Below are 21,918 nucleotides of genomic sequence, written 5' to 3'. Positions count from 1 at the left end.
AGCACTTTTTCCAATTGTCATACCTAGAAATATTAGATTTTTGTTGTTTGTATATGTAGGGCTGGGGAATATATCAATATTATATCGATATCGAGATATGAGACTAGATATGGTCTTCGATTTTGAAAATCATAATATTGGGATATGGCATAAGGGTTGTCTTTTTCTGGTTTTAAAGGCTGCATTACAGTAAATGAATGTAATTTTCTTCACTTACCAGACTGTTCTAGCTGTTTTATTATTTGCCTTTACCCACTTTGTCATTATATCCACATTGCTGATGATTATTTATCTAATATCTAATTGTGAAAACATTTTGTTAAAGCAACAATTGTCAAGCCTACAATATCATCGCAATATCGACATTGAGGTATTTGGTCAGGAATATCGTGATATCTGATTTTCTCCATATCGCCCAGCTCTATGTATATGCTATGTGTGCACAGGTTAATAAAGCGAAACTGATTCTTCAACTACACAAATAATTTTTAAGTCTCCAGCTCTGAAAAGAGCTTCAATCTATCTTGAAAATCTAGCCCTTGTGCATGTTGCCATGGGGGTGACCTATGTTACCTGAATAGTCACTAATTGATGACTTACTAATTACAGTGATGTCCTTCTGCTTAAAATGTCTTCGTCTATATTTATAAGTCATGCAAACGAAAATGACACAAGATGTATCGAACATTACAAAACATCCTTAAGTGAGAACCCTGCTTGCTGTTAATTTTGGTTTCATAATAATATCGCACGTATGGTGAGGTTGTCCTGCAGCTCAGAGCCTTTAAGAGTAACATTAGCCAAATGAAGTGATGTCTCAGGGTAGTCTGGGTTGTTATTCCAGACACTGTTCACTTCTTGATAAAATAGAAGCTCCCTCGTGTGATTGGAAGGTGTAATACAGGATCATATACAGTATGCTTTATAGTAGATTTGTCAAGTTGACATATCAAGCAAGACTCTCTCCAAGAGTCTGTATTACACACAGAGGGTACATGAGATCATAAGCAATTAAACTAATACCCACACCAAATAATCAAACGAAATAAACACATCCAATATACATTCAAATAAATAATTTCCCCATAGAAGAATATGACCACAGTGATCTATTAAAAACCAAACGTGTGATGTATTATTGTGATGCAGACAATGTTAAAAGGGTTCAGACAGTGTTCCTGAAGCCAGTGTGAAAAGAGACGCCTCTCCTCTCCACCCTCCAACAGCCAGTGTTAGTAGGTGTATAAAACTGTACGCACATTGCAGGCTATAGCACCCCTTCCCACCTCCTTTTCCAATGTCAGGGTTAGACTAATATATTGAGGTGATATACAATACCTGGTACTAATATACAAATTGTTGTATCCATTGATTCTTTAACATCATGATATAAAATCCATATACAAGTAGACGTTTCAATCTAAAATAATTCATAGATCACGTTCTAATGTGTGTGTCTAGTATATATTATTTTAAATACCTTAATCAGAATCCATGTTTTATTTAGCCTGTGTGTGTGTGTGTGTGTGTGTGTGTGTGTGTGTGTGTGTGTGTGTGTGTGTGTGTGTGTGTGTATATATATAGTGTTATGGGTATTCTATGTAAATATTTTAATGCATGTCTAATATCTTTCTAATACTATTCTCTTGTGGTGTTCTTTCACTAACTAATACTGTAATAATTATTCCAAAGAGGCATGCATAAGGGGTGTATATTATCTATCTTGTAAGGGGTCCTTCTGGTTTTCTCTATTCATTTTATTGTTTACTTGCGTTTTTGCAAAATAATTATTCTTGAAAAGGCATAGTGTGTTAGCCTAGTATTTTTTTGGACATGAAAATTGTCAAATGATTCAATCTAAGCTATTTAAGTAGCTAGTGGCAATTTTAACTTCAACTCATATCACTAACCCATTGTCAGCATGCACGCACGCACGCACACACACACGCACACGCACACGCACACGCACACGCACCATTCCCCAAAAGCAGGCGCAAGACTCATGCTGCTCACCTCATTGTAATTTGCACAGTTTGTGAAGACCAGGCGCATATCGGACACAAACTCCTGGATGGATTGGTAGTGCTGGGAGCTTCGTAACTGCAGCCTCTTCTTCACCTTCTTCAGATCCATGGGGTGCTTGATAATCTTGTAGTAGTTTGGCACCTAGTTGAACAAAACTGGATTAGACAAAGTCTCTAACTATTTCAGAGGATGTCGAAAAGTTTCTCTTTGCATTAAACATGAGGTGGAGGACAGTGTGGCTTGCAGTTTGGCAGATAAACCGAAACAGAAATGAGACAACTCCAAAGCCAGTTAACTTATCCTAAAACAGGTCCATTGTACATATTTGATAGTGTCTTTTACCTTTTATTGTAATATTTATATAATATAGTTTAATGTTCTTGTCTGTTGCAGTACTTTGCTTTATAGTTTATTTCCTTTTTATATGTTTATGTATCCACAAACATCAATGCAAACTCATTCAAAGTAAAAACTTAATTGACAATAAATTGTCTCATAATGTTGTATTAAGGGTGCATGTCAAAACAAAAACTGGTCAAACATAAAGCAGATATTTGTGAAAAACAAAAAAAGCTTCACAGAGATCAACCACTAGAACATTTTTCTCTTAAGTTGCTCCAAGCATGTGGAAAACTCAATCAGACGTGATTACAATTTCCAGGACCTGCTTCGCCAACATGAGGGCTATATGAAATAATGTTCATATCATTTGTACAACTTTTCAACACAAGCATGTCTCAAAAGATTTTATGAGTTCATCAAGTAATGAGCCTACCAAGAGCTAACTAATCAAGTAACCACAGAACATAAAGGATGGATTCCAGTATGCAATAAAATAAAACAAGAAGACAATACCAGCACACAGGACACAAAAAAGGTGCTAACAGGTGTTTTCATTGCATTTCAAAACTGTCCTAGTTTGCAAAAGGGGTAAAAGTATATTGGAATTTTGACCAAAAGTAAGTTGTTTTCACAACTTTTCACAATTCACAATATTTCTTTCTTTGTAATTCCAAGTGGCAACCCTGTCTACTTCAAACACCTTGGTGAGTTTGTGCAATCTGTTTGTTCGTCAACAAAAAACGAGAGCATTCTTGGACTAATAAAAACAAAGAAAGACAAATTAACCTTTTCCACCACATAAGAAACAAGAGGAACAGGAAGAGTGCCATCAGGTAGTGTTTGAACTATGTGTGTGGGTGTGTGTGTGTAAGTCCTGTCGAACTACTTACAGAGCTAGGAACAGGTTTCCTGAAGCCCACACTGAGCTCATGACAGAAGATGTGCAGCAGGAGGCGTTCACATTTCTGCAGAGAGAGAGGAAGAAGCATATTAGCAGAGATGTACTAATCACAAAGAGGCCTTAAAGGGTGTGGTGGCTGTACTGACCCTTTGGTTCTCAGGACTCAGGCCCTGCTCTCCTTTGATTTTGTTGCTGTCGTCACAGTATTCTATCTCTGGGGTGATTAGACTCCGGCAAAATGTGCAGAGAAAGTCACCCCTGAGACACAAAAATCACACAGAGGATATTATGTTAACATTATATTTCATCTGCATGGTCAATTAACAGCAGCCAAAGCCAAATGTTTTGAGTGGTGTAATGAGACATTAGGTTTAGACTGACGTATTTGTCTGCTAGTATGGGCCTGTTACTACAAATCAGGTATCAACTTTGTCAATGTCTAAAACATGTTCTGGTTTTAGTGTTGCATCTCATACATTCTGCAAGTCTCTTCTTTTTCTGTTTTCTTTATTAACTTTGGTTACACAGCAGTTAAACACCAAATACACCACCAAAAAAAAAAAAAAAAAAAAATCACCTATACTGATCACTTACGTTGGGAAGATTTTTATGGTGGGTACATGGCATTTCATGTGAAACACTTTGGGGCAGCGGTCACAGCACAGCAGATCACCACCGTTGATACAAACAGCACACCAGTCTTCATTGGGGTCGTCCTCCTTCCCACCAGAATTGCCTGTTCCAGCCGACGCCCCGTCCCCTTTGGTCTCTGTCCCCTTGTCTAAGTTTCCATTAGTAAGCGGAGTGCCTGCTGTGTTGCTGCTGTTCCCGGAGGATAACGAGGTAGTGGCGGTCATAGTGGTAGTGAAAGAACAGGAGGTGGTGGCAGTGGAGCCATTTAGTCCAGAACAAGGTGTCTCAGATTGGGGTTCTGTTTTGATGTGCTCCCCTAAAGCCTTGAGAGCATCTTGGCCAGCAGTTACGACTCCCAAGACAGGAAGGGGACTGTTCTCCGGACTGCTCATCTGGGGGTAAAATGCACACAAAAACATTAGACGGTTTTAAGACAGTACGAGTATATTCTGAACAATTGTCTTATTTTCATATATCTTACAATACTGTCCGAGCACATGTATAATCTTTTATGTATTTCCCATTAATAAGAAGCGCATATCTGAGTATGTCGAAGGCAAAGACTGATGGATTCTGTCAGAAATCATACCATGCAGGCACTCCTCCCGGCATCTTTGCCCCGCTCCGTCTTCAGAGAAGAAGCTGGACAGCTATAGCTGTCGTCTGTACCAGGCTCCTGCTTCACCCTCACCTGCTCCACCGATGCTCCACCTCCTGGCCCCGCCCTCCCTGCAGAGCTGCAGCTTAAACACACACAAAAACAACACAATTGTTTAAATTCATTAACAACTTCAAACCAATTAACTACTAATTAAGACTCTACTTGCTCCTGTCCCTATGTTGACCACAGGACAAACATACAGCTTGCTTGTTTCATTTGGCCCAGTAGTGTTTAACCAAGTATGTAAAGCAAGGCAAAACTAAACCGACACATTTTGATAAAAAATGGAGTTTGGTGACTTCTTGTGCGACAAAAACGAGTATTGGGGTTAAAGTTAGGCAACTAAAACTTCTTTCTTAAGGTTAGGGAAAGGCTACAGTGATTGTTAACTAATAAAATGCTAATTTATAGTGTGAGACAAGAAGTTTCATACTTCCACATCCACCTTCTGTCCTTGACCCAGCCGCTGATTTTCAAGTGTCTGGTTTAAACATAGACAGGGTTATGTGGCATGACCTCATCACCATCCTGCTGTTAGAACGCCTTGCTTGAGCAAGTCTTGTTGCTTAATTGTGCTCACTCCAATCGTGTCACTCCCACCAAATATTTTTTAGCAGTGTAACTCACTGCAAGAATTAAAAGTTTGATTGAGTCTAAGTTACTGAATCAGTTAACCTGGGCTTTGGCATGTTAATACGTTTTTTTGTGTGGTGTTTTGCTATTAAAACACTTTCATATGTTCTTACCTGCCTCTGCTGCCTGTGCTGGACGTGCTAGAAGGCCGTGCTGGTGTGTGGGCATTCGATAGACCTGCAGACAGAAATGAGACAAGAAACAGGTGTTGATGAAGCAGCAGTGATCACTTCCTGTGTACAAGTACATGACAGTAAATGTACACAGTATCTAGGAAGCAGATACTGGATATGATGAAGGGGTGGGCAACATTGCCGATATTTTACTACATCATTTTATAGCATGGTAATGATATCATAGTGTAATTTTGTGGAAATGAAATTGAAATGGCTTATACATTAAACCCAGTTATTCCAATGTATAACACGTGTAAAAAGTCACATTTGATAATTTGGCAGAATTTGACAGTTAGAGCCAATGGCTGCTCTTTGTGACATTAGGCCCGACCACTGAAGTCTGTGATGTTATCATAAATGTGATTAGGGCAACTTTAGAAAGCAGGAAATAAAGCATTAAAAAAGCTCCTCCCTCTGGGAATCCATCTCCATGAACGTGAGGGTACCTGAAGATCCAGGAGAGTGTGTGGACAGTCCAGGTGAGGGGTTCATGTCCACTGAGCCAAGGTGATGTTGTGTGCTGGCTGTGATGTAGCGAGACAGGAGGTGTCCAAGATTGCTGGAACCTGCATCCTCTAGCTAGAAAAGCACAGAGGTAGGGGAAATATCAACATAGAATTAGGTTACTCAAGAGGTCAATAGATTTTTTTTAAAGGAATATATTTACCAGGAGCTGTAACACCAGCCAACAGACAAACATTTTGGCCTGTGTTAGTTCTGCCTCCTCATGCAGCACATTAGACTTTGTAGTTGTGCTTCAACAAACCTTTCCCAGTTTATAGCACATTTTATACATTTGGCTTGGTTTCAAAATGTTTGTTAATGTTTGTCATTATGCTAAATATGTGATGCTTAGACTTCCATCTGATTTCATTTTAATTTGAAAATTAATTAGTCTGACAAAAATCTAAAAGTGTCCCAAACAACAAAAACATGGTTATAATGCGCGCACCTGAATGGGCGGGATCTCAGGTAGGCAGGGCAGGTTCTCAGGATTGGTGACGGAGGGGATGAGCTCGATGGGACCTATGATGGGGCTGGCAGGGCCGCGGTGAGCATGGGCACCTGCCATACTGGCACTGGTGGGACTCGTGGGGTTGGCATTATGGAGGGAAGCCACCGGAAAAGGGCCGGCATGCCCTGGGTTGGAATGCTGCACAGAAAAAGAGAGAGGGAGGAGGGATCAAGGAAAAGAAAACCATAGAAAGGAGGGTAGGAAGGATAATGACCGGAAAGAAAAAAGAAGGGAAGAAAGGAGGGACAACAGGAACAATGACGCAGGTCATTCAGAGTTTTATCAGAAAATAATTAGTGGTAAAAACAACATGGTTGCATGATCATGCATTTGGGTGACACATGCTGCACAAGACACAAACAACAAAGTAGGAAAAAGGTTCCAAACCCCTGATTGTAGTAAGAAACGAAACCTTTGGTGGCTCATCTCAGATTCTATAGACATCTAGACACAAAGAAAAAGGGGCTGGATATAGTGGAGGTTTCTTTTACCTAATCTTACATGCAGGCAGTCAATTTTAAAATTAAATTTTTTTAATACTTAACACGTTATTTGACTTGAGCAAATAAATCAGCTTTATATGTATTTTTACATTGGTAAGACAGTGTGAAGCAGGACTGAATAATACTTTGAAAATTCAAATCAAATTTAAACCTCTAGTAGTGCAATGCAGCTGTTTTTTCTGAAGGGTCCCTGTTTTGTTTCTCGTACATACACACGAGGAAGCACATGCCCTAAACAGTTCTACCAATGGTGTCCCACTGTTCCACTCATGAACAGGTGGAAGTAACACACCAAAATATGCTACAATGTGCCGACAAAGACAGGAAAGAAGACTGCAAGATAGTTAACATGGATGTAAACAGCTCTGAACTCAAAACTTGAGAAAGTTAACAAGGATAGCAGTATTACAGTGCTAACAGCCTTCTTTTTAAGCATATAATATATATCTAAAAGTTTCCCAATTATTCAGCCATCAAAAAGAAAAGGATTGGCTGACCGTTTTTTCAATATTGATACAGATTTTACCAATAATGTTATTTGAGAGTTTTTAAAATATCCAGGTAACAACAGAGCCATATGTGTATTTTTTCACATAAACAACATTTTGACATCATGATGTTCCCTCTGGTGGAAAAAACAATGAACTGGCCTCAGCAATAATACCTTATTCTTAACCAACTTTAAAGAATAAAAACCACAATAATACAAACTAGAAAAACTAGATCTGCTTGTTGGAGGGGTTTCCCCGGAATATTTACAGAAACAAACAAAATCAAATGAAACCCCACTTCAATATCTGTAAATATACCCAAGTTACTTTTTTGTGCATTAGAGAGAAAATGATGCGCAAACAATACTGTAAATACTGTATATTTCTTTCTTAGGCAAGCTGTTTGGCTGCTTCAGACCAGCATCGCCTAGTGTATCTATACATTTCGGGTTAAACAATCTTTAATACATCAGTACATCAGTTTCAGTTTACAAAAATTACAGCAACAATGTGTTAGACAAAAAACAATATCACATGTAAAATCCAAACGGTCAAGGTATGCTGTAAAATAATCAAATTGCATCTGTGTATCGAATTCCAAACAGTGGAACATAAGCGTGTTTACACTGACCTGTCTCTGTAGCTGAGGTTGCATCATGGTGGGATACTGCTGTCCATTATGTCTCGGCTGAGCCGTGGGCATTCGGCCCTGTGGTGGACCCGGGAGACGCATATGATGGGAGGAAGGGTACAAGGGGGGACCTGGCCCTCCATTCATACCGCCAGGCCCTCTCGGCATCTGCTGCATACTGATGAGCCTTGGAGGCTGTCAAAAATCATACACAGACTGTGTGAAAATAAGATCAATGGATAAACTCAACCATGGCAACTCATGCAAACGATTCTCGGTGTCATACAATTAAAGGAATAAAACATATAATTAGTGCTGACATTATGACTAGATTTATCGATCTACAGAAAACAAACTCAGGACTTGAATTATCAATTCATCACTTCAGACATTTATCCTTTAAAAATTCCAAATATTAACTGGTTGCAGCATCTCAAAAGCTAAGATTTTCTTGCATTAAATCATATATTTTGAGGCTTTTAACTGTTTGTTATAAAACAATTGATTGTCACGATTGTGGTTCATATTCACCATCTACTGGCTTGACCTCCGTGAGTTAATTCAGAAAGCAGTTACGAGCACTTGGAGAACCTAAGCAGGGTTCAGTTCACAATGTTCTAAAGGTGTAATGAGGCACACAAGAATATATATATTTTCTAACAATCGCTGCATTCACTTCGATGACATGAAGGTAAATCTTCAGGAAGGAAAACAATGTTACAACAATTTATGGTGTTCAGCTTTCACAGAATGGAATGTAACATTCACAAATTAAATTAAAACAAATTATACCATGGTCTGGGTGAATACTCGATTCTGATTGGCTGCAGGGTGTACATAAAAAAGTGATGGAGGACACCTACTGAAGGAGTTCTGGTGAAAGTGACTGTTTACTGTTCTAAATGAATGTGCTACATTGAAACAAAAAGGAAATGTGAATCTGCTATTTCCAACACTGCCTCTGAACACCACAGGATGGCGCTAACACACAAGCTGCAAGAAGTAAGTTATACTGCCCCTCTGAACTGACTTTGTTTCACAGCAAATAACGTTATCTCACATCCCGTTCACTGTTCAGGTCGCTGCTTCAGGCTGCGGCAGACAGTAACGTTACACATCGCGGATAACATTGTTCGTAAAAGTCGTTATATTGTTTTGGGGACAATGACGTGGCTGGATAGCTAGCTTGTCTTGTTGTTCAACATACTGTCAACTTATTTTTACTGATTGCCAACTGTACACAATGTTATTGACTTTGGATCTTGCTAGCATAGCATTAGCTTTTCTGGCTCGTAGCTCAGCTGAAGGACTCTACGAGCGGAGCAGACTATAAATATCTCCCGTTGCTAAGGGTGGCAAGTTGTATATAAGGTCTTTCCTATTTCCTGGAGGCGTGAACAATGTTTGCATTGCATAAGAACCTTATAGGATGGGAATGATTGTTCCAGGTATTAGTCCAACCCACAGGCGTAACCAGGGAAACAGAGTTATTGTTTGGATAAACTTTAGATTTCAACTGTAAAACAAATTAAAATATAACCTTATGTTTTAAAAATATGTTATTTGGCAAGTGACCATGGTATAAGCGGGGCAACCGTTCACGCCTCACCATCATCTATTAATACCTGACAAGGTCTGGAGAGATATAATAATGTGATAAAAATTAATAAAACAATTGTTTGGTGGACTAAGAAAAAAATGTTGAAGTGAGCTTTTAATGTTGATGAGTCACTAGGGTGTTCAATTGGAGCACAGATTTATTAAATTGTTTTCCACACTGGTACCTTGACTGGTGAATGTTTTCCGTACCTGCTGCTGACCCATTGGTGGACCGGCCTGTCTGACGTGCTGCTGGGACATTTGGGAGGCAATGCGCATCTGTTGCTGGATCTGCTGCTGGTGCTGTTGTTGCTGCTGCTGCTGCTGCTTTTGCTGTGCGTAGGCCGCCTGCTGCATGTGCTGCATCCGGAGCTGGGCCAGGTTGATCTGTCCTGGGTGTTTGCCATGGTGACCTTGGCCTGGAGAAATAGGGGGTCCTCCTACCATCACACCGGGCGGTTGCACAGGTTGGGGTGGCTTCTCGATTACCAAATTACCTACAATAATAAGAAGAGGGATAACAGTAAGCATACTTTAAAGAAGTACACATGCGCTATACCGGTGTGAAACATTGCTTAATTTTTTTTTATGCGACAGGGCACATTATTCAATTGCTTACTGCTCATTTTCAATGCTGTTTATGACTCTGTTCAGTAAGGCAAGACTAAATCTGGTATCCCAGATCAGGATTATCATTAAAATAAGCATGCAAAGGCCATACAAATCTAATGAAACCCATGTTAATGGCAAATTAAGATTGTTCTCTCTTAATCTTGATTAAGATAAATCAATAAGAGACTGAAAGGCAATATATAAGATAATGGGGGATAATAATCATAATACGGTAATAGGCCTGTCTTACCTAGATTTACCACGTTTTTGGCCCAGAAGGTGGGGTCACAAAAGAAGCGCACAACTCCATTGGCTTGGGGAGCTGGCTCCAGTCTAGCCTTGAAGAGCTGGCGAAGCTGGAACAGGATCTACACACACACACACACACACACACACACACACACACACACACACACACACACACACACACACACACACACACACACACACACACACACACACACACACACACACACACACACACACACACACACAATAACGTCTTTCAGTTACTGAGCCTGGCTTTATCAAAGCAACAAACAGCCCATTTGTAAACATGCCCTTTGGGAGCATTACTCTGAACCAAAAATAAAGTAATTAAAATTATCTCATTTGCTGACTGTCTTGTGGTCAGTATTTAAATCCACGTGGCAGGCCTCCATGTTTGAGCCAAAAAAAAAACATCCACATAATGTGGGATAAAAGGTGGTTCTGAAACTTCACAAATCTAGAAAAGGCTGATCCAGAAGTACACTCCAAACAAAATGTCATGTTCTTAAGCCGTGTTTCAACACAAGGTTCTGGGGGCTTTTAAGTCTCCAGAACTATTTTGAAGGAACTAGAAGGTTCCTTGAGCCAATTGTCTTTTTAGATCTGGAAAGATTATGCAAATGAGTCCACTGATGTGTAAAAAGCAACATGACAGGATGAGGGCTGGTGGTCGCAGGTGTAAACACACTCTGCAGTCTGCAGTTCAGTGTGCCCGCCCGTTTCATATAAAATACACCGGAAAGAAAAACACCACAAAACAGATTTTGTCTCACTGTGCTTTAAATTGTAACCGTTGAGAAACCATCAGAAAAGAAGTTTTACTTTTCTCATTCAAAGCACCGCTGCACTCTCTCTGTCTCGCTTGCCCGAGAGACACGTCTGCAGCCGGCAGTTCAGTGTGGCCGCTGGCTCACTCGATCTCTCTCGGTTTTAAAATGAGTCAGGAAGCCGACAGCAAAGCTGACTTTATTTATTATATGAAAACAAAGAGAAATGTTCTCCCACTGCCATAAATGGGTTATAAATCAATACTAGAGTAGAAAGCAACTGTTGTAAAACAATCAGAGAATTATATTTTTATCATTCACGGCTCCATTCATTCACTCTCTCTCTTCGATCACCCAAGCTTGCAGCCAACATCTCTGCAGCCTGTATTTCAGTGCATCTAAATTATCTTTTTGTGTCTTTTTTTAAAGGAGTTGGGAAGCCGACAGCAAAGCCGAAATTTACTTGTACTTTACTATGTTATGAAAAAAAGAAAAATGTTCTCCCCTTGTCCTAAAATGTTCATACATCGATATGAGAGTACTTCCTTGTTTTATAAATTAAACGGTCGGCGAGTTGAAACAGCCACGCTCTGTGTGTTTAACCAATCAACAATGGTCATCCATGCTAACCCCACCCCGAACATTCAGAAAGTACCATGATCAGGAACATTTTGGGGGCTAAAAAGGCCCCAGAAAATGTCCCGACTAAATTTAGACCATAGTCCCTGCGGTCGAAACGCAACGAGTTCCTCAGAAGGTTCCTAGTTCCGAGGGTAAGTTCCTGCAGTCGAAATGCGGCTTTAGACTGCTGCTGTTAACATATCCATCACATATGGAAAAATACCAATATACTAGCTACAACCCTACATCTGATTGAAGTTCATGCCTGAAATGATGATTACGAGGTCACAAGTTATGTCGGAGGCTGACCTAACTCTAACGTTCCGCAATACTAGAATTTAACACTAAAACTGGTATAATTCTTTTCACGTACAGCAAAACTTGGGGATCCAACCAAAGCCAAATGCAATGCTTTTTTCGTGATTACAAACCAGCCATGTCGACTGTGGTGAAACTTCAGTTTTGTACATACTGTTGGCTTGAACATCTGGGGCTCATGAGAAACATACCAGCCTCTTGCTGTAGAGCAGCGCTGTGCTGCTGCCAGTAGTGATGGCCCATTGGCAGAAGTTGAGCACATGGTGGATCTGTTGAGCCAGCAGGGTGGTATCCTTATGCTGAGACACAAGCCTCATACTGCGCTCCTTGGTCACAGTCTAGACAGAAAGTGAGATTATTCTGGTTAAAGCACTGCTTCTGAAGAGCCTAAACACCCTAGATAAATAAATACTTCAAGCTATTACAAAAATGTTAGCATATGCATAGAGATGGATTAGATAATTAGATTTGATTAGATTAAAATGTAACAATCCCCGTGGGGAGCTTGGGTTATTACAGCAGTCGATAATAGAATACATCAAAACTAATTAAAAAAATAAGAGCATAGCAAATGGGAAAGTAGTCAAGTATATAACAAACCAGATTTAATGACGGAACTGAGTAAATGTATGAAGGGGAAATAAGTCACAGCAAGGCTGTCTTAGGGAAGTATGCAGAAAGAGGAAACTATGTATAATTCATTTGTGTGTGACAACATATTTAGTAACAGAATACATCAAAATATCAAGATATATTCAATATCTATAATATATGAGAAGGCGTTAGCACACATTGTAAAAAATGTGTTGTTGGATATCTCATCATATTTGTATGGGCAGATACATACAGGCTAGAGTACCGACACACAAAATACACAGAGAATTTGTGTGGTGGGATTTCATGGAAATAAGTGTTTCTCAAGGCTAGGGTTGCTCGATATTGACAAAATGTGATATTGCGATATCGATTATGAATATTGCGATATCGATTATGAATATTGCGATATCAATATTAATTTCGATATTTTTTAACATATGTAAAATTACAAACATTATGGGAAAATGCATTAAAATAGATTCATAACAAATTAAACAAGTTTTCTTACAACACAAGGTTTATTTCAACTGACTGTCATATTGGACTGGTACAACATGAATAAATAAATAACGACCATGTCTACAGAACAGGACATGTTTTACTGGTTGTACAGTATAAAATATATAAATAGAGAACTTTTCTTTCGCTTTTGATTCGTTCCGTTTTGTTGTCTATCTATTTCCTCACTTACACTGTCACTCTGTCGAAATATGCACACACGTGGTACGCTCCATAGGGTTTGTCACGTAGTGGACCCGTGCGCTGACGTGTACTAACATGTGCAAGTGGTATGGTAACTGGCCAATGAAACATGATCATTATAGAGTTTCAAGCAGGCTCTAAATCAAACACAACTAACAGACGGGACGCAGCGCTCCACAAAATAAATAAAATATTGCATACTTATCGCGACACTTTCAATATAATATTGTGCAACGTAATATCACAATAACGATATTGAGTCGATATATCATGCACCCCTACTCAAGGCTTGAGAGTCAACAATCACAGAATGAGCTTGCATAAATGCATACAAAAACTATTGTTTCAAATCCATTACAATTCATTACTAATCTTTTCTAACTGATTTTGCAGTACCTTATGCAGCTCTTAGCCAAATTGATTTAATTAATATTCTCTTACCTCCAACTGCTGCAGCAAGGATTTTCCCTTCTTGTTGATCTCATTAATAAGCGTAAATACTGCAATTTTGATCTCGTGCTCCACCTTCCTATGTGTCTCATTCAGCTCTTTTAACCTGGATGAAAAAACACTTCATTTAGAGACCCTAGACACCAATAAAAATGCTGACTGCATTTTTCAGCCGATTGCCATGGGTACTGACATGCAGTAACTATGTCAATAGGCAGCACTGGAGAGGATGCTGGGTGATGTAAAACTCGCACCTGCTTTGCACCTGAGAGACAGAGTAATGGACGTAGTTCTTCTTTTCCTGTAGTTTGGCCACGCTGGACTCAATTAAGCCTTTCTGGTTCTGGAAAGCCTCCTCCAGGAACTGGTACCTGAGAGTAGAGGGGAAAATGTAGTTTCAATAAACTGATTGACTGTGATTTTACTAATTGTGTTAAAAATAAGAAATACAGTCAAAATATAAATTAGGTTTCAAGGGAAACTGGAATTACTCCCTTGCAATTGTATGCCTCTGTCAACCAGTCAAGTTGTGGTTTACATCCAAGTCTGTTAGTCCAGTCTCATAATATATGAAGTGAAGACTTTGAAGCAATTTAATAAAAATGTATTAACTGTATTTTTGGCGAAACATGGATGCTTTCAATCTTCAACCGGGCAGCACAGATGAGCTATACAATCACCACAGTTTATGATCGATATGGGCTATGAAGCCCATTGAGACATGCATTGATAATGAGCTACACAAATAAACGTGAATGACAGGACTACATTGATGGGCCATTGTTGTCCTTCTTTTACCTCTACCAAGGAGGTGACTAATGGGACTGCTTTGTGTTTATAACCAACACATCTTGAAACATGATGGCCAGATTGGCCTAATATTTGGTGTGCATTTGGTCTCTCTGCAACTGATTTTCATAATGTACTGAAATGAATGAAAAGTGTAGGCAATCAACTACAAATTTTGCCAGCAGTTCAAAAACACTGGTACCATACCAGTTAAAGGAGCTTATAGACAGGAGAACGACAGTTCATAAGTAATAAAATAGATGTGTGGAAAGTGTTAGATGTGTGGACCTGTGCTCCTTGTGCTCCAGCAGCTGACAGTCCCTACAGGTCAAAGTGTCACAGGTCTCACAGAAAAGCTTCAGTGGCTCCTGCTTGTGGATGGGACAGAAAACAGGCCTCTGTCCGGGCGTACCAACAGACTCTATAGACACACAGGAGAAAAGACACCACTGATGCTTAATTGGAGAGACAGAAATCAATTGAGAGGCAACTTAGTCATAAAAACCAGTGAAGGAAAGACAGAACAAAAGAAAGACAAAAATAGAAAGCAAAAAAGACAGTTAAGGTTTATAAACAGACACAAAAGGTCTCAGAAAACTCTGGCTAGAGCTTCAGGGTGTATGGTCCCCCAGCTAGAGGTACCATCTAAGCAGCCAGACTCTGCAGCACTGTTACTATGGCAACAGCCTATCAGCACCACCACATTCACTGTGCTGCAACTGGGGTCGGTATTATTTAGGCTTTTGCAGTTTTTAGCTTCGATAAACATTGGTCAGCCTTTCACGGTGAGGGTCAGCCATCTTACCAGAGGCAGCGTCAGCATCCTCCTTTGTGTGGATCTTGTGGTCCTTGGTAATTTTGACCCTTTGGTGGGCCTCCACGCAGGTCTTACACAGCCATTCTCCGCACTCCACACAAAAGCCTATGGTTCCTGCGTTGTCCTCGCAGCTTGTGCACACCTTGAGAAGATCACACGAATAAGCATATAAAATAACTGGGCTCAAAGTCTTTCCAGAATCCCTACTGTGCTGAATGATACAGTGCCTACAAATGCATGCTCAGATCATCAAATATTGTTGCTTGATATGAACACAGTACTTTAATAACACATGCTTTGGGACAATGTAAAACCTTTTGAGGCTAAAGAAAAATGTCTGATGTCAAAATGCTAACTTACTAACACTATAAGTTCAGTGATAGTACCTATTGTGTAGAGAACCCATTCTGGAAAAAAAAAAATAATAATTTAACTAATAGATATCCCCATGCAACTTCCTCAGTTGATTACTGACATTAAGACAATTATATTTTATATTTTGTAAGTTTTTTGAAATTGCATGTTTAAATATGCAAATGAGGCATTATCTAACAGCCATAAAAAATGAAATACAATATTCTATAAATCAGGCTATGAATTAAATATGAACAAACTCCTCTGTAAAACCTTTCAGAATATAGATATGAATTAAACTGGAAAGTTTGGTGTATGCAAGTGCTACTCAAGTGGAGAGTTCAAGTTTGTATTGGAAAATGTCTACATATTTTTATTGGAATCCACAATTTACAGACACAATATCTAATCAAATCCTTTTGGTTATTTTCTTTCCACTAGTCTGAAAAAAGACCTGTTATGGAAGCAAATTGACTCAAAATCGCAAAATTGACCAGGGCATGAAAGACGATGTTTTTTTCCTGCCGTGTCTGGCCTTAAAGCCTAAACTACCGGTTTACGTTAGGTCGGTAGGTAGATTTACGGTGTATGTAAAGATGTATGTATATGAGAAGCATCAAATTGTTTTGTATTTAACTAAAGGATAAAAATAGAGAATGGGGGTAGGACCTGAAAAATTTGTTATGAACTTCTTCCTACTCCTTTTTGAACATGGGAATTTCTAATTTGAATTACTTACAATAATTTTGGAAGATTATGCTGAGAAGTACATGACCTTATTAAGCTGTCATGTTAATTATATATATAATTTTTTTTTTTTTTTACATGTTCAAAATAAACTACTACTACTAAACTACTACTACTACTACGTTGAGTGTTGACACACTACACACATTTTTATTGCAATACTTAAACCCAATAGCACTCCATGGCGTGCAGGCAGCCCACTGAGATCTAATATTGTTAAAGCTGTGTCTTCACGGGCAACACTGCACTTTTTGAACGATTATTACTTTTTAGTTTAACAACTAAGTGGTCAGGAGTTACAATCTTTTTGAAAAGTGTGGTCTGATGGTGACACTAAATAAATGGTCATAGGTTCTCTAAAATCAGTTGGTTCATTTAAATTTAGAGCATTAATGAACACTGCACATTTTGTGTCAGAGCAATGGATCAAGAGCTGCATCGTGTGGTTTTATTGGTGGCACTAAAAGCCAGTGCAATCAAACAAAAAAAACAAGCTTCTTATATCTTACTTGAGTAAAATCCCAGACAAACCTGTGGAACAGGGTGAACATCTCTTCAAAATAAACAGTAATAATAAGATATCAGAATCCCAAGGTTATGCCAAGACCCATACACAGCGGAGGAAAGCCTAAAATGCAAAGCACTGATGCAAATGCACTAATTATGTACTAAACATACACACAAAGCCAACCATTTTGACATACCTGTGCAGCCTTTTCATCAGACGTGCTGGTGGCCTCTGTGGTATCTTTGACAAAGTAGTTGTCAATAATGTCACTCTGTTTGTAGTCCTGGTGGCACACTGAACACCGCATAACATTTACTGAAGATAGAAAAGAGACAGAAAATGAGGGGGGACCAAGGCAAATGAGATCAAAGTTCAAATACTGGGCTACACATTCAATGCTTAGTGAGTGATATTTCATTGACGACTGATCTGAAGAAAAAATGGAAATAAAGCCAAAGACGCAGTGACCATAAAGGGCAAGCCCATTTAAAAGTTATTATTTGACTTCTTATGAAGCCCCCTTAACTCTTGGCTAAGAATAGTCCTGCTCTAAACAAAAGAGGATTAATAAGAAGCCTTCAGCATACTTTCTGCTTATTTCCATAATTTCCTTTAGGTAAATTCCTGTTGTTATTAAAAAATTCTTGCCACTGTGGGACACCCACTGCCTATTTACGGTGGCTAATTGATTTAGCGCTCGTATCCAGAAGATTCAATCTCACCATCCTTGGCATTTTTATTAGAATATTAAATCACATGGGCAAACGAGAACGGTTTCTCTTAATCACTTTAGATGGCTTTGTAAATGTAATTAGTTGAATAACTGCTATAATCATACACCAACAAATAATTAGTTCAGCTCATTAACTTTGCCACTTATTTTCTGAAGTCTAATATAACGCAAAATATTAAATTTCACATAAATGTTTTAAAATGTGTCAGCATATTTTGTCACCCCTCCTCCACCTCATAAATCCATAAATTCTCCCCTCACCCACCAGCTGAGTTAAAAACCGGTTGAAGCCGGTTTGAGCTGGTCTACACTGGCTTGAGCAGCACACAGCCGGTTTGTGTAAGCTCCAGCTGCATGGGTCTCTGAGTGATTGGTTGTAAAAGCAGCTGGATGGGGATTGTGTTGATGACCCCACCCCCCCCCACCCACACACACACACACACACACACACACACACACACACACACACACACACACACACACACACACACACACACACACACACACACACACAACCTTATTTTAAAACAGGATTAATGTTGTTTCCCCGTACATTCATCAAAAGTACAGCCCTCAATGCACCCAAACAATAACAGGTTAGGTTAACTACATCAGGCTATTGCCTTCCCAAATATTAACCCAGTCTTAATGCATGTGCTGGATACACCAGTACAAGTGAAAGACTGGAGCGAGCTGCTACCAACTTACACTGGGATCAAGATAATACCAAATCTCCCTGGAATACAGGAAAGGGAAAAAAATCTCAGGTGACATTACTTATATTGTATGTTGTAAGTGACAAGATATCATCACATTTCAATTGTGCTTGGTGTCAGTGTTCACTTTATTTAATCACAACAATATGGAAACCACAAAGTAGATTTGATGAACACTGCCACACTTTATTTAGATTTTATGTAATGTGTACTGCTATGAGGGAAAAAAAGACTATTTAGTATTGTACAGGGTAACGCACATTTAACTTGGGGCATCAGATAAAGCGTTCTTCAGACACACCTGACAGGTACTTATATAGATATTCCAAGGCCTAGATTAGTAGGAAGCTAAACATGTCAAATTACAAGCTGCCACCATCTATTACAGCAGACATCACAAAAGAGAAGTGGAAAATAAGGATGAATTCATGAATGAATTAGTCAGTCCAAGTAGGAAGCAGTGAAGTGGTTTCTGAATTCAGCATTATCACCTGGCATTTTTCCTAATTTTATGTCTATTAATTAACAAATAAATATGCACTTTAACTGATTATGAGTAAAATATTATCTTATAACTTATCATTGTCCCAGCTTTTCTCTGACCAGGTGAAACACCGGGTTAGTAGCCTGGCTGTGTTTTGACTGGGGGCAGGATGACACAATTTGTAATCCTTTATGTGAAGTCATGTTAATCAGTGCTGTAAATCTAGTTACTAACAAACTTGTTTGTAGAATTTAACTGCTACAGTGGAAGTGGCCAATTAATAATTGATGTTGAGATGTTACAGCTTTCGGAAACTGAGGGATATAGTGTGGAGAGACTGGGCCAGATGCTGTTTAGTTCACTATTATGTTTATTGAGAGACCCCACCTTCCAAAACTCCAGGCAGAGTATGACTGCTGTCTTGCAGCAACTGACCACCAAAGACTTAAACTTAAAAAGTAAAAACATTTCCCAACAACAATTTCAAATTGTAGTGCTGAGTGAGATAACATTAACCACATTATTTACTAAAGGCAATTAAAAAATAAAAAATAAAAAAATAATATATTCCAGTTTTAAGCCAGAAGCAATCCTTTGCAGTGACAGGTAGTTGTATAAATACAATTCAGACTATGTGGTACTGAATTTCTCCTGTAAGCAAAACTAATGTAATTTTCTGAAAACAGCATTTAGACCATGTGATATTGAAACTCTCTACTGAGACTGAGACTAATACAATTTTAGATGGCTGGCAGGTACTGTGGGGAGGTAAAACTCTGCACAAAAAGCTACAAACTGGAGAATAAAAGTAATTTGAGATGTCACCATGAGACACTTGTGAGAGTCCCCTCGTTGAACTTGAAATATGACAGTTATTTTGTGTAGACTGCCAGTGCTCCCATCTGTTATCTATACCTAGCTCACCCCGCGGTCTCCCCAGCACTGGCAGACTACTTTGCCCTGAGGAGAGCTGTGGGCAGCTCCTCCGAAGATGGATAAGCTAACGTTAGGGCTGGCTAGTTAGCTAGCTAGCTTATCCGTCTCTGGAGTCAGCACTGCCGCTGTTCACCAGTCAGCTGTTTGGCTCATTTACTAAAACCACTGTAGCGTTAAAACATGGTGGAACAAGCAAGCTAGCTAAGGGACTAGCCAGCTATCCCCATGGATATATTATATGAAGGTTGTCCCTGAAAAACTATGAATGATGCTGTTAGTTACCACTGCCATTTTGGAAAGATAGCAGGTTTTGGAACTGTCACCAGCCATCATCACTAACACCGGAGCCCCTCAGGGCTTGATTCTCAGTCCCTTTCTCTAAACCCTGTACACAAACTACTGCATCAGTCCCTCACCTATCACCACATTCTATGCATATTCAGATAACACTCCCATACCAGGTCTACTGTAGGACTGGGCAATATTAGAGATGCACCAATTACAATTTTCTAGGCCGATTCCGATTTTTCATTGAGTTTGACCTGCCGATACCGATTTTAGCCGATTCCGATTTCATTTTTTCTAACCACTTTACAGCACACACACATTATTTTCTATCTTTTCTTTAATAGATCATTTTACGTTTTGCATAGAACATTTTTTGAACAGATAATCGATCGCTATAAAATAGAACTATATAAATTACTCCTGGTGTGGGAAATTCACACATATCTAAAGTGCATGGAAGAACCATTTCCTTCTTTTCACATCCAATATCCAACAAAAAAATTGATACATTTAGCTGTTCAGACTCGCTGTCCGAGGGATAACTAGCCAGTGGAAACCGTGTGTGTGCGTCCTTGAGAACTGTAAGTCGTATAACTTATGTTGTCAGTTCATTGTTAGCTGGTGATTTCGTTGTTTGTGTTCTTCACCTGCTAGCTAGGTTGCACGTGGCTGTTGATTTGATATAATGGCGATTGTTGAACGCCCTTGCTCACGTTTGTATTTTATGTGCATTATTTACATGCTACAGTAGTTACACTGCATTAAGAATTTAATTAATAGTGGATTTATTGTTATTATTTGATAGCCTATATATAATTCCTATGCATTGTGTATGTTAGCCTTTACAGTGTTATTTATTTACAGCATTTGACCGGCATAAAATTGGCATATGTCAGACTGACCGGCCGGTCGCCGGTCATGGCCGATCACGTGAAAATTGGCCAATTCCGGTCACCAGCCGGTCAATCGGTGCATCTCTAGGCGATATATATCTATATTATATCAACATCGATAGATGAGACTAGATATCGTCTTAAATTGTGGATATCGTAATATTGTGATGTTGTCTTTTACTGGTTTTAAAGGCTGCATTACAGTAAAGTGATGTAACTTTCGGAACTTACCAGACTGTTCTAGCTGTTCTATTGTTTGCCTTTATCCACTTAGTCATTATATCCACGGTACTGATGATACATTATCACAAATCTCATTGTGTAAATATTTTGTGAAAGCACCAATAGTCAACCCTACAATATCGACATCGATGTATTTGGTCAAAAATATAATATTTGATTTTCTCCATATCGCCCAGCTCTAGTCTACTCAGTGACAACTGCATTATAGCCGATCAACACTCAATTTCTTATTTCACACAGTGGTGCAGTGACAACTACCTCCATCTGAACATAGAGAAAACAAAAGAACTTGTCTTTAACGCACCAAACACTGGACTGCGTCCCATCTCCATCAGCTCAACAAATTCAAATGCCTTGGACTCACTTTAGACAACGTCAGTTTTGATCAACAGGTCACAGATATTCATAAAAAATCTTAGCGAAGATTACATCATGTCATCTGTAAACTCTGATTACTTTCTGT

At 39.1% G+C, this 21,918-nt stretch overlaps 1 protein-coding gene and 1 long non-coding RNA gene across 5 annotated transcripts in view; one reads left to right on the top strand and one right to left on the bottom strand.

Annotated features, from left to right (window-relative positions):
* Positions 1-21,918, bottom strand: part of trim33 (tripartite motif containing 33) — a 31,635-nt gene that overhangs the window by 4,706 nt on the left and 5,011 nt on the right. For 2 of the 4 annotated variants that reach the window (XM_031286396.2, XM_031286397.2), the window contains exons 2-19: positions 17,359-17,477; positions 15,542-15,695; positions 15,025-15,157; positions 14,202-14,318; positions 13,939-14,053; positions 12,390-12,536; positions 10,473-10,590; positions 9,821-10,107; positions 8,012-8,206; positions 6,774-6,830; positions 6,324-6,524; positions 5,818-5,950; positions 5,309-5,372; positions 4,491-4,644; positions 3,863-4,293; positions 3,415-3,526; positions 3,258-3,332; positions 2,014-2,166 (exon numbers count right to left, since the gene is read on the bottom strand). In XM_031286396.2, coding sequence (XP_031142256.1) covers positions 2,014-2,166; positions 3,258-3,332; positions 3,415-3,526; positions 3,863-4,293; positions 4,491-4,644; positions 5,309-5,372; positions 5,818-5,950; positions 6,324-6,524; positions 6,774-6,830; positions 8,012-8,206; positions 9,821-10,107; positions 10,473-10,590; positions 12,390-12,536; positions 13,939-14,053; positions 14,202-14,318; positions 15,025-15,157; positions 15,542-15,695; positions 17,359-17,477 — 2,765 coding nt within the window. The remainder of the gene's footprint in view (positions 1-2,013; positions 2,167-3,257; positions 3,333-3,414; positions 3,527-3,862; positions 4,294-4,490; positions 4,645-5,308; positions 5,373-5,817; positions 5,951-6,323; positions 6,525-6,773; positions 6,831-8,011; positions 8,207-9,820; positions 10,108-10,472; positions 10,591-12,389; positions 12,537-13,938; positions 14,054-14,201; positions 14,319-15,024; positions 15,158-15,541; positions 15,696-17,358; positions 17,478-21,918) is intronic. The other 2 variants (XM_031286398.2, XM_031286399.2) reach the window with 1 other exon arrangement.
* LOC118496358 lies at positions 10,917-21,917 on the top strand. The gene is made up of 3 exons (XR_004898912.1): positions 10,917-10,927; positions 11,975-11,980; positions 21,704-21,917. It is a non-coding gene; the product is annotated as an uncharacterized LOC118496358 (long non-coding RNA).

The sequence above is a fragment of the Sander lucioperca genome, chromosome 12 (assembly GCF_008315115.2).
Source record: "Sander lucioperca isolate FBNREF2018 chromosome 12, SLUC_FBN_1.2, whole genome shotgun sequence".
NCBI lineage: Eukaryota > Metazoa > Chordata > Actinopteri > Perciformes > Percidae > Sander > Sander lucioperca.
Note: the sequence above shows the minus strand (reverse complement) of the source record. Positions and strands in the feature narration are given on the sequence as shown.